The sequence below is a fragment of the Calonectris borealis genome, chromosome 4 (genome assembly GCF_964195595.1).
Source record: "Calonectris borealis chromosome 4, bCalBor7.hap1.2, whole genome shotgun sequence".
In the NCBI taxonomy this organism is placed as follows: Eukaryota; Metazoa; Chordata; class Aves; order Procellariiformes; family Procellariidae; genus Calonectris; species Calonectris borealis.
The window spans coordinates 76,258,515-76,282,578 of NC_134315.1; the positions used below are offsets into that span (position 1 = coordinate 76,258,515).

Sequence of the window (24,064 nt, forward strand, 5' to 3'; positions counted from 1 at the left end):
ACCTTAGCACTCAACTTAAAAAAACTTTTTAGAAAGCAAAACAAAACCTACATTTCTCTGAGATCAAGACAGCAATGGTAAAGTTACGATGGCCTCACATCACAGAAACAGCTTTCTGCTGCTGGCTACAAATTCCTTTTATAAAAGGAAGCACCATCCAAAACTCGATTTTTATGAGTATTATACGAATTCCTGAATCCACCTTGAAAATTATGCACAGATGGAGCTCTAAAAACCCTAGACGTATCCCATAGAAACAGAAGAGGAAAATCTCCACCTACTCTTGCGTATCCCATCATCACGGACGTTGCCCACTGCCCCCCCTCTTTCTTGCAAGACCTCGGTATTCCACGGCCAGCAGATGCAGCGCGGTGCAAGTAAGAACAGGTTTAAGAAGAGGGAACTCATCGCGCCACTTCCCTGTTTCCCTGGTGAATCAACGTCCTCCTCCCCAGTCTCACCACCACTCCATCATAACATTGTTAATGAAAATGCTTCAAGCCCTGGCAAGCGTTCTAGAGTTAGGGAAACACATGCACTTAACCGAGATCTTTGCTACACGAAACGCAAGTGTTACAAGGACAGAAAAAAAAAACCCTATTGTGCCTCAAGAGTCGTGCGGCACATCCAGCACAGCGCGGTATTTCAAGGACACGGAATAGTCAAAAGCTGGGGGAGGCAAGCGTCTCTCGGGGAGCCGCCTGCCCCAACATACGCATTTCTGCGCCTACGTGAAACGTTCCTCGCGTTACCGAAAAAGGGGCACTCGCCCGGCAAGAGCGGCCGCACACGGTTGCTGAGCGATCGCCAGGCCTCGGCCACTGACGGGCTCTCGGCGCCGGCCGGCAGAGCCCCGCTCTTCTCCCGCTGAGGGAGCCGGAGAAGAAACCGGCGCCGGGCCGGGGCGTTAGAACCGCGCGAGGAGCGCCCACGGGCGGTGGAGAGGACAAGGCCCTACGGGGACACACGCGACTCCACCCGCCCCGCAGCGCCCGGCCGCCTCAGGGAACCCAGTACGGCGGGTGGGGGGGAGAAGAAGGAAAAGAGGGCGCCTGGGCTCGCCAGTACGGCGACGAGGCGGAAAAGTGCCGTGGGGGTGGGGGCCCGAGCGGCCCGGCGGCGAGTGGCCCGGGAACGCCGGTACTCACGGTGTGCAGCGGTCGCTGTACTCGTTGGCGATGGTCTCGATACCGCCGCTCCGCGCGACGCCGATGTAGCAGTTGAGGAAGCCGAGGTCAATGCCAACCACGGACATGGCTGCGCCTAGTGCTTCCCGCTCCCCGCCGGCCTGCGACTACAGCGGCAGCGGCGACCGTCTGGGCTGCTGGGACCCGGCTCCTCGCCCGTCTCTCCCCCACTGCGGAGCACCGGCCACCAACCGGCAGTTACTCTCCTCTGCGCAGGCGCGCTGTGCCGGCCGGCGGGGAATCCGCCAGGCGCCGGCTACGGCTTCGGCACTTTCCGGAAGGGCTCGGGCTGCGCTGGCTGCGGGCGACTCGCGTTCGAGAAAGATCTGGAAAGGGAGGGAGACGGCGTTATCTAGAGCGACACCCCGCGCCCAGACGTCAGAACTGCGGCGGGACACGCCCCCGCCCCCCTTAAAGGAGCCGGCGGGCAGAAGCGGCCGCCCCTCGTCCGGCGGCAGCTGTGCGGGGCGGGGGGGGGGTGCGCAGCGGGGCGGGGGGTGGCACCGCGGTGTCTGCGTGAACGATGGCGGGTGCCTGCTGCTGTAATGTACAAGTTGGTTACGACACAACATAATTTAATATGATTATAACAATCTAGTGCAATTACGGCTGGGGCGATCGTGAAGCCGGTTAACACAGTCGTCCTCGGCAGCTGTGAGTCAGCCGCAGGACCGGGCTGCGGGGCGGCCGCCCTTCACCCCGGGGTCCCAGACCCGCCGCTGGGTGAGGAGAGGGGCAGAGGCCCCGGGTTCCGGGGGGAGGTGGGTGGCCGGGCGGCGCGGGGTGAGTCCTGTGTCGGAAAGCCGTTGGGCACCGACAGCGAAACCCAGGCGTTCGTGTCCGAAACGAGGTGGGGATTGCTCCTGGTGCCAGGGCCGGGCACAGGCGTGGGACCTTCGAGTCCGATCTGTCTCCCCCCACCGCCACCACATAGAGAAGAGCTGTCCCCGGTTTGTGCCTACGTATTCCCCGAAGCGCCCTCGTCTTTGTCATTTTTCTTTCTCAGAAAAAACGTCTCAAAACCCGAGTATCTCTACTGCAGTCACCCTTTTTTATGGGTGTCATTTTAAGTATGGAGGACTGAAACTCTACAAAACATACCTACAGGCTGGAAAAGCTCCATAAGTATTTATCTGCTTCTACAAATGACATCTCAGTTTCACACAGCAATATGACATCTCTCTGACGCAGTATGTGACACCGTTTTGATTCTCTCTCCATTTGTTATTGTTTCAATGGTCCACGAGTAGAATTTTCCTAGTGAAGATGACAGAAGCCATTTCCCTCTAAAACCTCCAGAAGCAAGAGAGCCACTGTTTATAGAGTTATTTGTAACACAACTACTATTTATTAGTACACGCAATTAACCACCTCATTTCCCTTGCTGGTATTAGGATCAGAAAGGCAAACCGGGTCCAGTCCCATCTGCAGTAGCCAGGGAGACAAATCCCAACTCAGTTTTCTGCTCTGCTGTTTCAATCCCTGTTACAAAACCAGTTCTCGGTGATTCAAGGTATTGCAGCATCCCGCTTCTGCAGCACCACCCGAGGCTAACTCCTGACTGTAAAGAAACCTTGGGCCAAGAGATTATATGCAAATACTCTTGTGGAGCTATGCAACATTACTAAGCCAGGCCCAGAAGAAATTGTGCAACCTTGCAGCAGGGGGACAAGCCATTGCTGCAGAAGTGCTGGCGTGTCTCACATCTCCACAGGATAAATCAGCCTGTACGCAGCTTTGCGCTGCTGCTGCAGTGTTGTTTCTGGCAACCAAGCCACCTGGTTTCAAGCTGCCATCGGGAACGCAGACGTGTGTAGACGCTCATGATAGCGACAAGGAAAGTGCCAGTGGACTTTTTATTTGCTTTGTCAAGAGTAAGGCTGTTACGAGTTGGAGATGAGATCATAAGCAGGATAAGCCAAACTCTTAAAGTATTTCATAAAAGTCTCGTTCGCGTTCTTCAGTGTCATACTGATCGCTCAGTCTGCGAGAATGAACAAAGTTCACTCAAGTCAGATTAGCCACAAGCTTGCCTGAGCATATCCTCCCAGTCATCTACTGTCACTGTAGCAATCTTGGAATTGGTCTTGTCCGAGTTTTTCCAATTCTTGGCCTGTGGATCACATCTGATTTTTTAGCAGCTAAAAAAATATTTGTACTAACTCAAGGAGCTAATGGTTTTGTGCAAAACTTAATGGTTGTGGAGAAATGTTAGGAACGCTACTAGCCTTAATTTCGTTGAAACCAAACATTTAAATAAAGACCTCCTAAATGCTTTCTTGAGTCCCAAAGTTACCAATATTCCACAAGGTTTGGTTTCTTTTTTTCTTTCCTTATTGAAAATTATTATCTCAGAAATAAAAATAAGAGTCTCCTCACTTATGTACACTGCAAGATTTATCCTCAATACTGAGAAGAATCCTCAGCCATTTTAAAATTTCCTTAAGAAATAATGTATTAAGTGTTCTAAGTCTCTCGGTGCTTGGGTCTCCACATTTTTGGGCTACGTTTTGGCCTAAAATGCTGCCAGCCAGACTATAGTCTTCTCAATGTTGTTTGAGGGATGGGACAGAGAGGAAAGTGAGTTGCTGTATTTCTTAACGGCAATTTAAAAAAAAAAAAAAAACAAACTCCTTTGCTGTCGTGACTTGTGCTTTGAAATACCATGAAAACACATCAACAGGCTAGAAACAGGTTTTCTTTTTACTGTGGTTCATGTAGAAGCTGTAGCAGACGGATATGACACTTACAATGGGCTCTGCTGACAGGCTAGGGAAACTGCTGTTACCAAAATATATTCAAGTACATGCTGTAACTTAAAATTCAAGAAGTATAACATTTAGTATGAATAAAACTGAAACATTGAGAATTTTAAACAAGAGGCAAGTATTTTCTTGGATTCATTTCTTGAATGAAATGAAAACAGTGCTCTTTAGTTCCCTGAAAACAAATTATTTAATTTAGTACATGCTTAGTTACAAAAACATCCAAATAATTTCTTAGAAGTATTGTTTGTGTAACATTTAAACTAAAAATATGCAATGCAAACAATGAGAGTTCTAGCAGGAACACTGTACAAGCAAAATAGATGTTCACTCACTGTTGTAATCGGATCCTGAACTCTCTGAAACATCGAGATTAAAAATGTCCTTGATATTGTCATAAAGAACTAGCACTAAGGCTCCTCCTGTTCCAGGAAGGATGTTGGAGAATGCTCCACGGAAGAAAGCATTAAGCCCTTCTCGCTCGTATATTTTCATAAAGCAGTCAATGGTTCCTTTCCATTGACGTTCAGTCTCCCTGCCCTGCGCACAAGTAGTAAGGACAAATCATTATGGCACTGCACTGAGAAAGAAACTTGCAAAATTTGTCTTTCTTTAGTGAAGAACACTAAGGAACTTTTTCCTAATGTTTCACTTACTGCAAAGGAGTGATCTTTTAACTAATAAATATTTATCTGATGTAATGCTCTGTTAGCTGGTTCCAATAGCTAAATTTAGAAAGGCTGTGATCCTTCTTCTGATGATGCTTTTAAGCTTTACTGGGCAAGTAGAAGGCTTAGGAATTAAATGAGGTCACTCCAGTCCTAAGGGTGCTCTGAATTGTTTCAATGCTATTAAAACTTCCACAGCTCATTTTTTTTTTCCTTCTTTAGTACCACTGAAATATTTTTATACCAAATAGATTTCAGTTTATTAGTAATCGATAGAGTCCTCTAAAAAATGTTAAGGTCTTGACTAGCACGATAGTGTAAAAACATAGGAAGGCTAAGGAGGAGCGCAGTCCAGTTCTCATCTAGCCCACCTTGTTTCTGAGTATTAATTTGCTCGACAAACGAAAACAAAGCAAAAAGGAGGATTTGTTAGTTAGAGACCTCAGCAGCATGTTCACTAAAACTTGCTTCAAGTGCTTACAGGTGAAGAAAATGAAGGATGACAAGCAGTGAATGTTCACATGCACATATATGACCTTTTCGGTACAAGTCAGAGCTAAAGTACTGAACTCTCCTTCAGCTTTTTCCAAGTGCAGTATGTCTGAAAATCATGCCAACTCCTTTAAGTTTTGAAAATTTCAACAGCGGAGTAAAGACAGCCCAGAGGAACATTGCGTAGCCAGTCCCTGCACGGCAGAGCACTTGGGAGATACTCATCCTGAATTCCACAGTGGGCACAACGACGACAGCAAATCGCTCAGATACTCTGAGTAACACCATAGCTCTGACAAAGCGGTTTTTTGTAGGTGTGCTTGGGGAACTGTCAAACAATTCCTGTTTTGGAACTGCAGTCTCTTCAGGATTTGAGGACTCTGCTAGGAACTGACACTGGTTTTTGTCTTCACTAGCAAAAAACAAGTACACTTTTTTGGAGAGATTAATCCAAAATCCCTATCTTTATGTGAAATTCTACTGGAAGACGACAGTAGTTTTTTTACTTAATGTTGAAGATTTGACTTAATTTAGCTACATCTTAAGTCAAATCCACCTGCAATATCAAGGTAAGGTTCTAGACTCTCTATAATGGCAGAAAGATAATCTTGCCTACTTTGGGCCTTTGTGATATACTCTGCAGCTAATAAAGTGATGTTTGAATTTTCTGATGAAGACAGTGTTACATTTTGTTACATCTTCTGTTAGGAATCAAGGTATGAGATCACTATAGATTTCCTGAACAAAAGAAATGTAAGAAATACATCTATGATAAATATTCACATACATCAATACAAATAAGCATACCAACATAGCTAAATAGCATTTAAAATTTTTTGGTTTGAATCTACATGAATATATGCAGATGAAAGGATATTTGGTAATGGTTATTACTGCTTAGCTGACAAATCATCTTTGATGAAACCAGTAACTGTACTATGCTTATTATTTCAGAAAGTCATCCCATCTGGCAAACACAATTTAACTGAAGAATTAAAAGGGGCTATATTTAATTCAGGGCTTCCTCTTGGATTAGAATAAGCATCATGGTAAGAAATTGGTAAAAATCATACTAATGAGCTTTATTTGTATCTGAAGCCTCAAAACTACATGAATGAAACAAGGACACCACATGAAATATATTTATACATCCACAACATATATACGTCCTTTCATTCTCATCCTCTTTTGTGCTAGTAAACCCATTACCTTATTTCATATGATTATAATTTATGTTTTTAATAATCTTGATACTATTCTCTATTCTAGTGGTAAGTTAATTACCAGAAATACAGGCAATTTTTTGGTAAAGCTTCAAGAAGCACAGTACTTACAAATAAAGACAGCATTAACTGTAGGCCTACTGCTGATTAAGCAGATAAAGCAGAATCTGAAGACAGTGAAATCATATTTAGTCTGAAAGGAAGAAGTCAGTAGTGCTAATGGTGTTTGCCCACTTTAAGGTTCAAGGATTTCTGTTGTTTAGGGCAGATTACCAGAGGTATGCAGGCATTACGTAAGAATGTAAGTATCTCCTAGGATTTTTTGAAAGCAAGTTCTATGCCAACATTTATTCGGATTTTCTTTTGATTTTCTGGAGTACCAAGAGAAAAGAAGATAATCCTGAAAGAAAAACATACAGACACTTCTTTGGAACTAACAACTCCTTTCTACTATCAGATGGCAAAACTTCTTCAGGGATGCAGGGAACAAGGTCCTGATTTTTCAAGAGCATTTTTGTGGTTTTTTTATTTCATGTTTGAGGATGATCTTCATAGTAAGAATTTATATTATTAAATGTACTTCAAATGCTACTGAACTACCTAGTAAAATGACCTAATAGCTAGGAACAACATCCAACATTAATTGCTAATAATACACTATCATACCCATCACATGCTGAGAAATAATTCTCTGCTTGTACTGAGCTTTGAAGATTACTGATTCTACCTCACACCTGAAGAACAGCTGTGTGCTATCAAGATCATTTTTCTTACTGCATTAGCTGGGCTAATAAAGGATATTATTCTACCCACAAACCTGTCTTACTCCAAATATCTGGCTTCTGAGTAGGAAAAAGAAAACAGATCCTGCCTTTCTACTAAAAGCTCTCACCAAGTCCTGAACTGAACATGCTTTTACCAGACTCCCACAATACTACTATTTAATTTTTCTTCTTGTCTTTCTGGAGATGTTTCTGCTTTTTTTCTGAATAGAGTCTTGCCCGCTGTAAGGCTATACAGTGCTTCAATTAGCATATCAAACTTCAAAAATCTAGTAAGTAATTTTCAGAAAAGGACTGCACGCTAGACCATACCTGCATCATCATCCATCTCCTGACAGTGTCAAAAGGGTAAGACAGCATTCCTGAGCAAGTAGTCACAACTTGAGCAATGAAAAAGGAAAGAATGAATGGAGTTTGTTTTGGATTTGGCAATAATCCCTGCAAAGTAAAAAAAAATGTAAGCCTGTACAAATTCTGTAAAATGTATGTCAAATCCAGCAAAATTACTTGGCTCTTCAGTAATATACTCTGTTAAAGACAAGTAACTGTAAAGACAAAAGCTGTAACTAATACCCTTGTTAGTTCGCAATAAATATTTAAAATATCATGATAAAGATTTAAAACGTGTGCATTTTTGTTTGTAAAAGCTACCTTAATGGTGTCATAACATCCAAAACAGGAGGCTTGGTATACAATGATTCTCTGTACTGAAACACCAAAACCCTGGTACAGGCCAGGAAGTCCATCTGCCTTTGCGATTTTAATAATACAGTCACCAAGTCCCTGGAACTGTCGCTCAGCAGCACCTAATATAAAAGAAATTTATGCACATTGTTATGCTTTACAGAAGCCCTTCTCTTTAGTACAAACTACTCTGCATGACTGAAACATTTAACATTATCAAAATTATATGAAAAACACAGCGGATCATTGTTTCCTCCACTTATGAACGAAGCTTAAAGAAGAAATTGGGACACGTGGATGGATGAAGACAGTTTATTCAAACAGATAGTGGTATCCAGTTGCTGAAACACTTTCAGGTCAAATAACTATCATTCCAATTTTGTCCTCATTCAGCAGAATGCTTATGTATGAATTCTCTTACCCTCTCTCTGAAAAGAATTTTTTCTACGTTAATACCATGCTTTCACTTCCTCCCCACGCATTCATACTCAAATTTGTTAGAAGTGTTACTCAGTTCAGCTTTTCCTCATAGTGGAACACTAGCCACAAGCTGTGAGGAAGTTAAAAAAATCCGCTTTTTTTAATCTGTAGATTCTTCATCTGTTTCCACATTCCACATGTAACTACACCCAAGCTTTTCAGATTCTCTACAGGTGAAAACACAGCAAGCAATAAACTGATCTTGAAAGGAAGAACCTCAAATTATACACCTTCTTATATTGAAGGTATCATGAAAATACTAACTCGGCCCAAGTACGGGGCACAGAAAGCAATAAGCAGAGACAAGCAGCCAATTCCTGGGACAACCCTGCACAGCACAGACAGTAACTGGAGTTAACTTGTCCCATTGCAGGGAAATCAGGAAAGCCAACAACAATACAGGAAGCAGAGATTTCTTTCTCTCTGCCACAAAGCCTTCCAGACTTTTTGGGAAATTAATTTTATCTATTTGAATGAATGAAACATACATCTACAGACATATACTACTCAAAATCTTTGTTGAAAATCTTCAGTTGATATTCTTGATATAGAACAAGGATGGTCATTAGCTCTTTAAATGACACCCCATAAAACCCTAGGTTAGCAAAAATTAAACTCCTCTGGTTTCTGGCATCCAAAGTCGGCAAAATTCAGTTAAACTTTTCCATACAGAATCTAAAAATAACGCAAAACTTTGAGAGCTATACTATAGCAGTTATTTCCAAAGAATCCTCTTTCATTCACCTTCATCCTCTCCTTTTCCATAAAGATCTTACATTTCTTAATACTTTTAAGTTTATAATTGTGCAATGATAAATTTTTAAGTAATAGAAAGAATTCTAATACTGTTGAATATTGGTCTACTTTTAAAATGAAGTAAATATAAACGACGTGAGGCACATCAGATAAAACTGGAAGTGCCATTTAAGAGATTTCACCACCTTTCCCAATATCAGTAGCTAAACGAGTTCATGTGAAGTCTAACGGGTACAGTACACACATGGACGTTGCTCCTGCTGCTCTGCCAGAAGCCAGGTTTGCCAAAAACCATTTCCAGAACTGAAACAAAATTTACTGTATGCAGTTATGAATACTCTAATACTGACATTTGTTGTAGATACTAAATGAAACTTTAAAGCGTGAAAAGTAAGATCTATCTAAACCATTGTATTTTTTACAAAATAATAAACATGGCAGTCTCAGAGTAAGACCTATACTGGGGTATTTCAAAATTCCCACTTGTAAAGATTCCCTGGCTATTATTACATTTATTAAAAAATATAAGCTATTTTCTTTTTCAACTTCTGAATTATATGGTGCTCTTGTGACCCAGATAGCAGATAACATCTTTCTCATCTATGATCATTCGGTCCTCCGTAACAATCGGCCTGTGGACCTCCCCGATACAACAACGCGCATCAACTCTCCATGACTGGGGAACGGGGAAACATAAAAATCAATGTACTTGCTTTCACTGTGGCCCATACTGTTTACCAAATAAGAAAAACCTAATCACAGTAAAAGAAACATTTTGCGTAACATTTTTAGGTGGTGATATCTGACATAGCTCTGTTGACTTAAACGGCATCACAGGTACATCTTGTGTAGTAAATGCAGACCGAGTAGATGTACACAAAATCACTTTTTATTTGCTGGTTCAGTAACAGCAACACTGTAGCTGTAGCAGTATGGAGTCCAGCATAGCTTAACTGCCTTAATATTTTATTAGTTGTACAGCAGGCTTTGCAACCTGGCCTAGGTCATGTTGCTGCATAAATTGTTGCTAGTTGTAGTAACAAGCAGGAGAGGGGCAGCTGCAATCTGAAGATGCTTGGCTGAGCCAGTATTACCTTCAATACCCAGTGTCTGGCACATAGACAGACACATAACCGGTCTTTAATAGAAGTTCCTTTGTACTTTACAATCTAAAGGTTTTAATAATTTTTTTTTTTTTCAAAATAATCCAGCTAAGCAAAAACTAATGCATGTAACCATATTGTCTTCCCCATTTCCTATCCTGCACAAAACATGTAAGAAAGCATCCAAAGACCCTGAGCTTCAACAATGGGTGTGCTGCTTTGCTAAATATTATATTTCTAAAGAAATTAATCTTGAGTGCTATTCATGGAATGTTTCTAAAATTTGAGTCACAAGCTCATACACATGTAAGCCATCTGGAAGCACTTCCAGGAGACGGAAAGGAGATTTGAAGAACTATAAACACTGTGTTATTTATATCATGCATGTTTTACTTTTTCCACTGTAAGAAAAGAAAGAAAACAGCAAGCTTAAACACTTTACATACAAAATGACTGTAATTGAAAAAAGACTGCTTAAGAATTTGCATGCAATACAAGGAGATCAATCATACTTTAATGACTGACAGCATTCCTCCTGGTCAGCACCACCAGAAAAGCCTGTGGCAAGAAAAGTTTCTGGCACTGCAGTAAAAAACTGTCAACAAGAGAAAGCACAGCACATTGGATTTTTGTTTAAATTATCAAAACCTAACCAAAGAAATCCTAAAACAGATAACCTAAGACAGACGCAAATAAAGCAGATTTTCCAGCTATTTTCACATTAAACAAATTAGATACAAAGAACTTATTCTCCCGATCTGCTGATATGAATGAATTTTACGTAATTTGTCAAATGCCAGTATCAACATTTCACATTCGAAGACCAAGATCTCTTGTAATTACTTCCATGAGTGTAGACCTCTGTGTCTTTCAAGAATCCATCCAAGTTAAGGGACTTTTCCCAAGTACACAGAATTGCAAGGTAAGGCAGCATAGCCCAAAAGTTTAATTGCCTTTTTGAGCTATAACCTAAAACTGCTCCTTTTCTGGTGCATTGTACAAAACTAAGTTCTTAAAATGCTTTAACTATTGACAAGTACATTTCTAGCTTTACATGTAGCAAGAAATCGGTTTTCAGTGTGAATCATTACTTATCTACAGCAGTGATACGCACTTTACTATCTGTAAGTTTTTTCTGACACTTACCTACTAATGATTATCAAGAAAATAACGTGAAAAAAATTAAAATGAGAGACTCCTGCTTGAGGGACACACCCAAGGACTTCACACATTAGAATAAAAGCAGCTGTAATTTCACGTGAGTGAAATTACCAACGTAAAGGGTTTTGAGACTAAAGTACATGTTAATGCGATCTTAACTGTGAGAATGTAACTGGGGTTTTTGACAAAGCCCAGAAACATAGGTGTCTGAGTCCAAAATTTTTAATATCCATCTTAATACTTGCATCAATTAACTCCAAAATAATTACATGTCCTGAACAAAACTTTGAAAATTCTGACTGCAGTTAATAAGCATTTACATGCACCTTACAAACTCATTAATCGTTAAAGATCAAAAATCAGATTTCAGTACCTTCAACAATAAGCTACACAGTAAACCATGCTCGCTCTTCCTCGTTATAAAATAAGCTCCTTACAAAATCTTATCAATACATCACCACTAATTACCAACCATGCTGAGAGAAAGAATTGCACAGCTCTTGACCAGATCTAGTTCGTTTATTAAACAGAACTAATATGCAAGAGATTATTTACCTGTTCTTCTTTATCCACTTTGGACATGAAAATCTGTTTGTATTTGTCCTTAAAAGCAAAGTTTAGAGCCTGTGTTGGGAAATACCATATAACATTTGCCAAATTGCCACGCCAAAAGCTGAAAAATCCTATGGAAAAAAGAAACGGATCTTGAAAATAACATTTCCAAAGTTTATACTACACCAAGTATATTATACAATACTCCTTCTATTGTTTCTGCTTTGGTATGAGCTGTAACAAAGGCCAAAAATGTTGCTTTTCAGGTCCTTTATTTTTCAGGCATTTGGTATAGGAAATCTGGATTTATTCTGACACCAACAGATGTACACATTCGGTGTTAGCACTAGAAACTACAACTGCAAGTGAAACATCAATAGTGGTGAAAAATAGGTAAGATTTTCAACTTTCTTACTTCATACGTTTCTAAGACTAGGGATACCTATGTAAACTGCAGTCCAGAAACTGCAGAATAGAAGAGTATCTCACAGAACTGTCTAGAAATTGTTTTCCTGAAGTAGCCCGCCTATGCATTTTCGCTTCCATAGGGGGTGCTCACACTCCATATTAAAGCAAAGACGAACGGTTTATACAGGTATCAGAAACTTGGTAGGGCTTTTGTAATAATAAATCTTCTTCTAAATTAAAGAAAGGATCCCTTTGGACACTAAGATAAATGCATAAGAAGCTAAATGGAGCTCAGGAGGTAGTGCAGGAGCAAATCTTATGCGGATTATGAGGAAAAAAAAATGTATGTGAGGATATTCACAGACATTGGACTGGCTGGCCATGTTAGACTTTGCTAAGCAGTGACAATAAAGTGAGCTCTGTAATGCGTAGCTATGCTCTTCATTCAGACTTCTTAGTTTTCTTGCGTTACCATGGATGAAGGCAAAGACTCCATAAAGAAAAAGAAAACTTAAAACTGGGTTTTCATTTCTTATTTTGATCATGCTTTCCTATACAGCAACATGAGGATGTCAAATAAACGCTGCTTTTGTAAAACTATCACAAGGAAAACGTTAAGGGTATTTTATGCTGTCCACAAATACCAACAAGCACGACTTTGCTACTGCCAAATAAACCAAAAAATCCTGCCGGGACATACCCAGCAGTAACTCCCTCTTCACCACCTCCTCCGCCAGTATCCGCGCTCCTTTGAATGCCTGCAGCCCATGATGGATGCTCCATTGCGGTTGCTTCAAAGGCGTTTCCAAAAGCTTTTGTTTTTTACAAGGTCTGGGAGAGAGAGGGCAAGGCGCGGGGATGAGGGAGCGGCCCAGGGGAGGAGGTGGCAGCCCAGGGTCCCTACCTTGCTCCCTGGGGATGCGCACGAAGCAGTCCACTGCGCCCGGATCTGCTTGGACGAGGCCTGCGCTTGCAGCAACAGCTTCACTCGCTCGACAGGCGCCAGCGCCATCTCAGAGATGGCGGCCGCCACGCCGCCAGCCAGCAGGTCCTTCCCGAAGGAGACAGGGTCGCAGAGGTCCTCACCCTGTGGGGCTGCCATGGCGCACAGTACCGCCCCAGCCGCCCCCCTGCCGTTTCCTCTTCTTCCCAAAAAGCACGTGGGCGGCGGGCACCTAACTGGCTTCTTTTTCCTCAAAAGTTAAAAGCTGATGGTCTCGGGGTATCCAGGAGCTGAGCCACCTCTATCCTCCACTGAAAACCGCCCAGAAACCGCACCATTTGCTTCTACTACCTGGATCCCTTCCAGGGAGTGCCGCCCTCCCAGAGCAGCAGGCAGCAAGCTTTCCAGAGACCTCCGGAACTTTCCAGAAGCTTCTGTCAACTGTGGGAACTGGCCCCTCTCCCCCGACCAGGAACTAGAGAATAAAAAAACCAGGTAACATAGGGTAGTTGTTGATCATGTTGAATTATGAGTTAATAAACATTATATATGACAAGTAAATGAATTTTAGTCATGTTATTCATACCCATTCCCTTGCAGGTCAGAAGTACCAATTCCTTCTAGATTGCTGATAGCAGTTTGCTTTTTTTTTTTAATTGCTTTACCTCCCCTACATCTCCTGACTTTATGACTAATGAAGGCATGAAACACCGTATTTGTTTTAATTGTAGATGCTTTTAAATGCTAACTTTTGTTTCTTGCATTCCCTTGACATTAGTAATTTTAACCCTGGTACTCCATTGTACTCCACATTGCTTTGCTAGTAGTTTTTATAAGTAATAATTTAAAGGCAAAATAAATTAATTTCTTTTGAGCCTTAATACTACCATTTTAATTCCTTTAGTAGCTTCTCCATATCTATTCCTTTTAACATTAATTCTATACACCGATTCACTGCTATGATCTTCCTGAAAATTACAAAGCTACAGGGTATGTATGAAAGCCACCTGACAAAAAAAATACATGTTCTGTAGGAAATGAAATCCTATCATTCTTTGGGGTTCTTTTTAAACACGCTCTTAAAAATCTGCAATATACAGTCTCTGCTTCTTGACTAATAAAGCAACCAATAAAAATCTCCTTCAGTGTAGTATCAACACAAATACCGCAAATTTTGCAACATTTTGTTGCTGAACTACACTGCTTTGAGTATACCATACTCAGATGCCCTTAATTCTGTTTAAGGTACTGTTTCTTGTGAAGGAGCAAGCCAATCTAAATAGCTGATTGGTACTGAAGGAGTCCCACCTTCCTTCAGTTCTTTTCTCCACACACATCTACATATTCACACTGTTTCTTCTGCATCGACTCAGTTGTGTGGTTGGCCCACCTCAGTCAACTGAGTTCGACCCACTACGCTGGCAGCAGAGTAACCTAGGTCTAACTAAACACAAGGATCTAGAGAAAAGTTAGCTGTCCTCTTTTTAAAGCATTCAAGTATCTTCTTTTTTAGCATTCAAACCATATAGCCCAGCCTTTAAAAGACTGAAACGAGACAAACATGAGGTATTTTCCACAGATACACACTTATGTGCACAAACACACACCAGGTTCTGTAAAAGCTGTTAAACCTGCTAAAAGCAGTGCAGCAAAGACTGCTTGTTTTTCTATGTTCCTTCTTCCATCTACAACAAAACCCAATATTCAAACCCCACATATTTTCGACTTTTAAAAGGTGCTGTTCAGATGTCATCCACACTATTACATATTTTTATTTCTCAAGCAGAGTAAATCTCACATCACTTGATGTACAGATGAGGAGCAAATCTCAAGCACTATTGCTATAACTCAGTTTTGTATGTCTCAAACTGAAATACTGTCTCTCATCTTCTAGGAACCATAAATTCTACAGACGGCTGATTAACAAAACCCGCAATCATATGCTTAAACTTCAGGCCTTAGACTTCTACTGCTTGGAACTAAAGCAACTGTTGAGTGATTCAAGACAAGCTGTGAATCTCTCTGTGAGAGTGGGCAGTTCTAAGCACTTGATTGACTATTTTAGAACTACTCTGAACAGTGTAATTTACTAGTGAAAACAAGATCTAAAGCTTTGATCATGAGAGCCTATGGAACAGAATTTACTTTCCTGAATACTTAAACTTTTTGATCCCATTGTTTAAAATGCAACTTTAGTCATGCATTTTATGAAAAGCACTCATGAAAAGCAAGTAGAAACAGCAGAAAGAAAAAAAAAAAGCACTGTTGTGACATGGAACATGATGAAATGCTATGCAGATGACCAGACCTAAATGTGCTGGCTGTGAGTAAAAAGACCCCAAAAAAATCTTACATTTTAAAATAAACTTCAGTAAAAAAAAGCTTTAGGAGCAGCTGGTCTGTAGATTACAAACATTTTAACAATTTGTAGGAAAGCTGAATTTTGTAGAAGAATTCTGATTTTGCAAACATCTTGTCTTCTTTTGCCTTATACGGATATAACCTAACATTTTTTGTAATATCCAGCTGTAAATTGTAGAAGACCTAACTAAACAAATATTGTTTAAATAAACAAAAGAGAAAATATGTTAAGTAAAAAAATAGAATAACGCTTTACTGGACTTTGCCAAATATACATTTTTTATTACGAAATTATGAATATAATATAAAATTAGCCGAGTCCATGCATAGGTCTTAAAACCATCACCCCACTGCCCCCCATCTTCTTTTGTGTCTTCAAAATTGTGTTTCAACAAATATAAGTATTATTTATAGTTAAAACTCATGAAGTCAAGTAGAACATCAATGTCGTGGTGAGCACTATAGTGCTCAAGTGTGCAGGAGACCATACTGCCAAAAATGATAAGCCATTAATTTTGTGTGGCTAAGTGCCATGAATTGGCTAAAAGATTTCTTTCTGTTTTGATTAACACAGTGTTACTGAAAACTCAGTATTTTTCAGGCCCTTAGAGGCACAAAATTTTAATTAATTGGAAAACTTTTTTTTCCCTCCATCACCAATTGCCAGATATTCAGAGAGTTCTTTGAGGATATCAGCTTATCATTTGATGTTGCATATTATACACTGAACAGCAGTGAATGTACAAATTACGTGATGTTTTCATATAATAAAGTTATGATCAGGATAAATAATTCGACAGTATATAAAAATAAGAACTTTGGTTCTCTGAAATCTTTTTAAGTATTCAATTGATGAGATCATTAGAATCATCACTGAAGTTTTACCTGTGTCATTTTCACAAGTTAGATTTTTTTTTTTGAAAGCATTTCAAAGATAGACCATGAGTGGGCACCACAACTGAGTTAATTTCTATTTATACTGAAGTACAACGCCCTGCAGGATGGCTGAACGTTCAGGAAGCTCATCTATGTAGTTAAGCCGAAGGACAGTTTAAAGGCCAGTTCAACAGCAGCTTCTGTGACTGAGTCATGAAAACAGACATAACACTCCTGAGGTTTTGGATGTAGAATGAGTCTCCTGGGAAAAAAAGAAAGGAAGAAAAAAAAATTATCATAGATGTTAGCTTTTTCTCCTCAACTGTTTGATATATTCTGTTTGTACTCTGAGGTTTCAGTAAGATGTTAAAAACAACTGCTGTGTTAGACAGCTAGCAAATTTCTGTGGCTCTCCTGCATTATCTTACTTCTTTCAATACATTAGATTTTTAATCAAGTTATTCTCTGCTCAGTTTTTTTAAGACTGTGTATGGAAAAAATTCTTCAGGTTTTCAGGATCTATTTCTATGGTACTGGTCTGTTTGCAGTAATCTAAGTTTCTGGGCCACAAGCTGCAATCAAGCAAGCCCCAGTATTCACATATTTACTAATTTTTAAACTTAATACGTCTGGGCAGGTACATTCCCACGTCAATCTAATAAGCTCTTTTAGGGAAAGAGCTAAAATACGAGGGCTGTTAATACCTGTGCATAACAGTGTGTAGCATTATAGCATAGCACATAGCACTGCAAATACTAATAGACTGCCGCTGATTTAACATGTCGTTTGATAATGCAGACTGAAAAAATATTTTTTAAAAGATATCAACAGCAGCATAAACATTTTAAAACATTTAAATTAAAGATTTTAATTTTTCCAACCCCAAGGATAGCACACAAACTGCAGTTATGTACATTCATAGTGGGAAACAATTGTTTTTCTTTTTTCTCTTTAAACAGCTGACTTAAAGGCAAACAGGTTGAACAAAAGCTCTGCTACAGAATTTCTACATCATTATTCCTGGCCAATATAATTACCTGTGGATGACGTTTCCTCTCATTGTATCAGAAAAAAAGTTTTATGCCATGTTCAGAAATGTATTTTGCTGTTTTCTGACTTTCCTATTTGCACAATAGTTGAACTAGTTGGTAATTATAACTTCATGAATTAATCAAGCATAATCATTTATCTTCCTTTCATCCCCTGCCTATACTGAATTTGTTTTTCATATGGTGGAAGCATAGCTTCCATTTAACTGGGCATTTGCATTTTCCTTTCTATTTATCTAGTAGGAATACAAATAGAGAAGATGAACGTAGAAAAGAGGGAAACATCCTGTTGACTGACTACTCCTAATGTGACTGTCTGCTTACTGCAGCTGAAATGTAGACAGCACAAAAAATAGTAGATGGAGAAAAGAGTAACATATGAGAAGTAGTGGCTACAGAATAGGGCTTACTGGCCTGGACTTAAACAAGATCCGATACGTTCTGAATTGTGAAGAAATGATACATACTATCTCATTACACCTAATTTTCATTAAGTCAAAAAAATGTATTATTCTTAATATTTAATGCCTAGGGCAGTATGCTGTTCTGTCATGCAAATAAGGCTTAGCTATGTAGCAATAACTATGGGCATCATTAAGAAAATCACTAAAATTAATTTTAAATAATAACATAAATCAGAATCCATTTGCAATGATAATGGTAGAACTTTGAAAGAAAACTAAGGAAAGAAAACTCCCTTTCCAAAATATCTCAGATAGACTGGTAGGGTTGATTTGATCTTCCCAATGAAAAAAAAAAAGAACTAGAATTGTTCACCTTATTTCCTTGTATCACTGAATCAGCATTATGGATGAAAGCAAGACAGGTGGGATTTACTTGCAAAGCAGGGCATGAAGAGGTCTGAAGGAGTGCGAGGAGCACAAAGAAAGTGCAGGGTATTAAGAGTACAATTACAGCACTTGAGGATGTCTGCATAGCACTGTGCAACACTGCAAAGGGTGCCAGCTCTGCGGTGTTAACATGCTAGCACGGTGCTCACCTGAACTGACACACCTATGTTTTACAGCAGGTGGAACATCACACCAATGCAACTTCCCAGATCCCAAATCAAAGCTACCTCAGTCAGTCAGCTCAAGTACTTCTGTGATGTGCTACAGTTAAATTTATTCTTAAAGAGTACAGCGGCATATTCAAAATGGAAAACCTTGGGAGAAACACATTAATTTGTCTTTAAACTCACCCCACAACCCAGTAACTCATTGTTGGTGGTGGTTTCTTCTGATCCGTCCAGTTATCAGGAGAGCACTCAAACAAAACTCCATGTTCTCTTACCAGATCTAGGTCCTCAGCTGCTTTACTAAATTCTGAAATCCCACTGCCTGCTTTTTTCTTCTTCTGTAAAAGAGTTGGTGAAATGTTAGTATAGAATGAAATATTTTTACATAAACACTATCAAATATAACGATGTGATTTCTTCAGGAATCTCTGATGAATGATACTGCTGTCAAAAAGCCAGACTTAGAAGATATAACTAACTTGCTTACATGATTCTTTTCTCCACAGTTTTGTTACTTTGGCATCAACGGGTTTTTCCACTGTTATACAACTTGGAGGTGGACACATGGTTCTTTTTTGATTTATTTTTTCTTCTTCTAGCTGAACACTATTTCTCTAATAAGACATCTGAGATAATACAGCTTCTTTAAAAGATTTACAACAGCTAAAGCTCTCATCTTTCTTTCTCTGTGTGCCTCCCCAATTAAGAACTGTGATAGTAAAAGTCTGTTGAATAAACCTGGCCAGGCAGGAATTTCTTTTTGTAAATAAACAGTTGAAGCACTTTGCTCAGAGTGTTTTCTTGCTCTTACTCAGTATGAGTGCATAAGATGTATAGAAAATAAAGTCCTTTTTGTGTTTTGTTGAGTTTTTAGGCCTATGTTTTGTACAGAGTTTTTGAATAAACCTTGCAAAAGTTCCAGTTGTTTCTAACTGAACTCTTGGTACCTGTTTAGTGAGGATCAAACTGCATGCACAAGAACTACTTTTCTGTCTTTGCTCTGTCTTGGTGCTCAACAGTCCTATGAGTCCAATAAAGCCACGGTATCTTTCACCAGAAATGCGAAGGGAAAATGACCAGAATGAAAATGGAGATAAACACAGGAGGAATTTTGAAAGAGTTTGTCACTAGTTTAATTCTTCTCCCACAGAAGTCAAAAGAAGTTTATTACTCTTTTGTAAATGTGTATGTAATAATGAAAAAACAAGCTTTAATTTTTTTTTTCTTTTTGAAACATGAGAAGTGAGATGAGATTATGGAAACAGGAGTGGAAATCCCTTTGAAACAAATCTGTCTTAAGAGAGTTGCTAAGCCAGGGCATCTCTGGATCTGCCAAAAACACTTCTGCTCCAATCAGTTTCTTCAAAGGTGAAAGAAAAGGTTTTCCTGAAAAAAAAATTTCAAGGAACTTCTGTCTGCCATATGCAGAAGCAGAAACCACACCTTTCAATCTGCCTGCAATAATGAAGATATGGGGGCTGAAGATCTAGAAGAAAAAATATGGTCAAAACATCACAACTATCTTAATTTCTCAAAAATGGTAGAAAAAGTGAAATGCACTTTAGCGTTTGAGAAACAAACCAGCTAATATTTGCCTGAAAAAATGTCTTTTAAATTTCCCTAAACATGCTTTGGATTAAATTCACAAAGCATATTCTAAATTACTACTAGTTCGTAGAGTGGAAGAAATTTCACAATAGATGACTTAACCCTTTCCGTATCTTTCCTTAGTATGTAAACTTGTTTCAAACCCTGTTCTTGCTAATACTGCTACCGAAAAAGACTTAAGGAATATGTTAGTACTCAGTCTAATAATCTTCCCCACCAAAAAAATGAGGTCATTATCATGCAATTTCCAAGCTGATATTTGTTTATATTTTAGCACATCTTCTACTATGCTATTCATACTGAAAATACTCAAGAAAAATTATGTATTAAGAGGGGATATTTGATAGAACTATGAGGGTCTGTACTTTCATATCCATTAAAACTTCCTTCCTTCTGATTTTATTTAAGAGTAAGAAAATACTAAGATGATGATGAAGAACATGAAGCCTGCTTATTACATACAGTGACATATATATTAGGGTTTAAGACTACAGAACTTATTTTTGCTCAATTTAAAATTTATTCAAAAATTCCATACACAGTTAGAAGTTAAATTGTGAATTTTCATTTCTCAAAAAGTGAGGCAAAATTAATTATTGATCAGTTTACAATAATTTTGTAACAATATTTAGCTTATTTCAAAGAATAAGCAGTATAATAGTACATTTCTATATTTGACTTTTTTGTCATACACTATGAACAAGGAAAACTTCTTTTCATTCTTTTACGTTTTCCTCATGACATTATACAACCTGCCAATTTCAGCAGTAATTGTTGGAGCCAACATGCAAAAACTACCTCAAATTTCTCTAAAAGAGAAACTTTGTTGTGCAGCACATGTTCATCAATTATTTCTGATTTTCAGAGCAGAATGAACCCAGCTGCTGCCTACTGTACTCGCGTCTGAAGAAGCCAGAAAAGCATGTGCTGAGGTAGCTGTGGCCAAAACAGAAGTTTTGACTTTCAAGTGTGAGTTTTTCACTTTTTATGAGCTACACCTAACGGTTGAATCGTTTCTTTATTCAGTTTTTTTTGTTTGAACTATAAACTGTCTGTTTAACAGTTGTAACCAAAGGCAATTTGATGATAAGAAATATTTGTGTATTCTCTCTACTTGCTTTTGGGTTTCTACATCTCCCAACAGAAGTGCCCAAAATACATGACTCATTGCCAAAGTCCTACTCAGCCAAACCCCAGTGTCATATGAAGTTGACAGAACAATCCAAATTAACCTATTTTTTTGTAACACTTAAAAATTCCTAGATGATTTACAAGGCACATCGCTCTACCCAGAAGTGACTTTTTCAGTAACTTCAAGAAAACATTAAGAAAAATTATACTGCTTTTTGCAGACTGCGTTCATTCAATTTGTACTGTTATTTCCCATTTCTCATTTAATTCACTTGGATTGTCACCTTAGGGTCTAAAAAATGCAACTGATAGACAGTATTCCACTTAGGTTTATAGTTAATTATTTCTCTTTTCCAAAAGGACTAAACAGGTCACAAAATTAGCAGAGATTAAATGTTATCCTAATTTGGTTCATGTCAATAAAAATCAACTGTGCAATTAACAAACCAGACTTATAGCAAAATAAAGCATGCATTGAACACAAAACGTCTGATCTGAATAGAGTATCTCATAAATTGATTCTTATACCTATTGTCTAGATTTCTGTGTTACTACTACCATCTTACTCCAGATGGATCATTTGGAATAAACAGAAATTTTTAATCAAACACAAGGCAGTACAGTTGCTGACATCCGATCTGTCCATTTTTAAGTGTATAATCTAAATACTAAGTACCCACATAAAGCTCTGGCAGCTAGGATCAGGCTTCAGCCCAAGTCTAGAGCAACGTTCAAATTAGTATCTTTGTAAAGGGAAAAAGCCTTACCTATTCTGGCACCCCACCTAATCTAAAATCCAAGAGAGCTGGTAGCATAATTAAAAGGAATAGATCATTATAGCCAGTCTTCTAGACAGATATCCTCGTGAACAAACGGTTATAGACATTAGCGGATGGCAAACGTATAAGCAATCTTAGGTAGCACAGAGAGCAGAGACACTAAGAATGAAAAACGATCTCACCATCAGAGGTCTTCTTCAGGTCACTCGTCAGACACCCTGACAGCGCAGTGAGGGCAGAACGCACTATCACTGCTCATATGAAACATTTTCTGTCAAAAAAGAGGGCCTAAATTTCCTTTTGCTGCCAATCTGAAATTCCCTCCCAGCATTAAAATGGCTAAAATCCCCTCTTTTGCTACTTACAGTTCTTGAACCCAGTGTGTGAACTTTTTGCTAAGTTACAAACAAGAGTCCTAATATGAAACAGAGTAAGAAAATACTATACTGGAGACATGGAGTATTTATTTTGTGGACATTTTTGGTGGGAGCGTGACCCATATTTGCATGCATACGTGGTTGGATGGTCAGAGAAAGAACCTGCCCATAACAGTAAAAATATCAGGAGCTTTAAAAACAACCACACACATGCAAATACACCTACTAGTGAACTATTTAAATAATGAAGTGAAAACAATCTTGAAATACTGAGTTGAGAACATAAATAGAAAAACAGAAAACAAAGCTTCCATACTTCTTTCCTCATGGACTGCTGAAAAATGGAACGAATTGAAAGACAGCAACGATAGAAATTCTCAATTAACTGAGGGTGGATGGAGCCACCGAGCTGTGCTACTTCTTTGTGAGTTGGGGTAATAAAGATTCCTTGCATCGTTTCCAAAGATAGATAGTGGAAGAGGGTATTCTCAGGACCAGATGTCAACCTTCAAAAATAGAAGAATTCATTTAATATTCAAATAACTTTGAAAGAAATTTCAATTAAACACCATATACTTTTGTTTCTCAAGACAGAATTGTTTTTCTGGTAACTACAATAGAGTACAAAAATGGATACAAACATTCAAAAGGTTTCTACTTCTACACCAAAGAAATCCTGCTAACTTGGACTGTTAATACTCAATTTAAAAAAAAAAAACACAAACAACCCACCAAAAAAACCAAACCAAAAAACTGTCGAACTAGTTAGGTATTGCACTTGTGTTCTCAAAAATTCTCACCAAAAAAAAGAAAAAAGAAAGGGGAAATAAAAGCTTGGGGGGGATAGGGAGGGAAGGAAAGCTTTCTTTAGATCTCAACCAAAACACCAGAGCAGACTGTGCTGTCACAAGCAACAAGTGGGAACTGGGAAGATCATGGCTTCTTTGTCCTTTGTACACCTGCCTAGAGATACTAGGGAGGCACAAAGTATATGTGTGGTCCAAAAACTCTTTTATTTGAACTTCCAAGATCACATATATGTGGGACATCTGCATACATTCTACTGACATATTCTTGAGAAACAGTCATCTTTTCTAATTAAGCTCTCCATGTAAGAGCTTCGCTTTTGAGAATCCTTGCATAGCAAAGTTTTGGTTAGAATAAAATTATGCAAGAACTTTTGTGATCTGTGCATATTCAAAAAACGATCCAAGTATGACCTTAAAAATGAAATGCTGAATGAAAAACAATTTCTTACTTGATAGCGTTAAGAAGTTCTGTATCTTTCTCTGAAAGGTTCTTTTTCAGGTTTCCTAAGTGAAATGGATTTGGTAGGGTATGTTTTTTTCTAGTGACCTGAAAAACAAACATATAGATGAACTAACAGAGAAAACACAGCTAATGAAAGACCAGAATCAAACCAACAAATCACCTATTTAAAAGGAAACAATGTAGCATTTTTTAAAAGGCCCAAACAGTTGCATCAACTTATATAAATGTATATTATAGCCCATTTTGGACTAAAATGGACTAGAAGCAGTTGAACAACTGTACAGCATTTTGTTCTGATAACTTATGTTTACACCATCATTATTTTGGGGATATTCTCCAATTATTTCTGCTGATTCGAATGCAGGTATGCCCATTTTAGTCATGTGAAT

At 38.9% G+C, this 24,064-nt stretch overlaps 3 protein-coding genes across 6 annotated transcripts in view; all 3 read right to left on the bottom strand.

Annotated features, from left to right (window-relative positions):
* HSPA4L (heat shock protein family A (Hsp70) member 4 like) overlaps window positions 1-1,487 on the bottom strand; it is a 26,268-nt gene extending 24,781 nt beyond the window's left edge. For 2 of the 3 annotated variants that reach the window (XM_075150197.1, XM_075150195.1), the window contains exon 1: window positions 1,149-1,487. In XM_075150197.1, coding sequence (XP_075006298.1) covers window positions 1,149-1,255 — 107 coding nt within the window. In that variant the 5' untranslated portion in view covers window positions 1,256-1,487. The remainder of the gene's footprint in view (window positions 1-1,148) is intronic. The other variant, XM_075150196.1, reaches the window with a different exon arrangement.
* On the bottom strand, window positions 1,386-13,391 carry SLC25A31 (solute carrier family 25 member 31). Its single transcript, XM_075148214.1, is given in 8 exon segments — window positions 1,386-1,513; window positions 4,288-4,492; window positions 7,430-7,555; window positions 7,769-7,923; window positions 9,223-9,340; window positions 11,857-11,984; window positions 13,166-13,207; window positions 13,210-13,391. Coding segments are annotated over 8 exon segments (1,056 nt in total). The 5' UTR covers window positions 13,364-13,391.
* A 2,435-nt stretch (window positions 13,392-15,826) lies between these two features.
* The window catches only part of INTU (inturned planar cell polarity protein), a 50,488-nt gene continuing 42,250 nt past the window's right edge, over window positions 15,827-24,064 (bottom strand). The window contains exons 13-16 of one of the 2 annotated variants that reach the window (XM_075150193.1): window positions 23,662-23,759; window positions 22,720-22,909; window positions 18,784-18,846; window positions 15,827-16,703 (exon numbers count right to left, since the gene is read on the bottom strand). In XM_075150193.1, coding sequence (XP_075006294.1) covers window positions 16,653-16,703; window positions 18,784-18,846; window positions 22,720-22,909; window positions 23,662-23,759 — 402 coding nt within the window. In that variant the 3' untranslated portion in view covers window positions 15,827-16,652. Of the gene's footprint in view, window positions 16,704-18,691; window positions 18,847-22,719; window positions 22,910-23,661; window positions 23,760-24,064 lie in introns of both variants that reach the window. The other variant, XM_075150192.1, reaches the window with a different exon arrangement.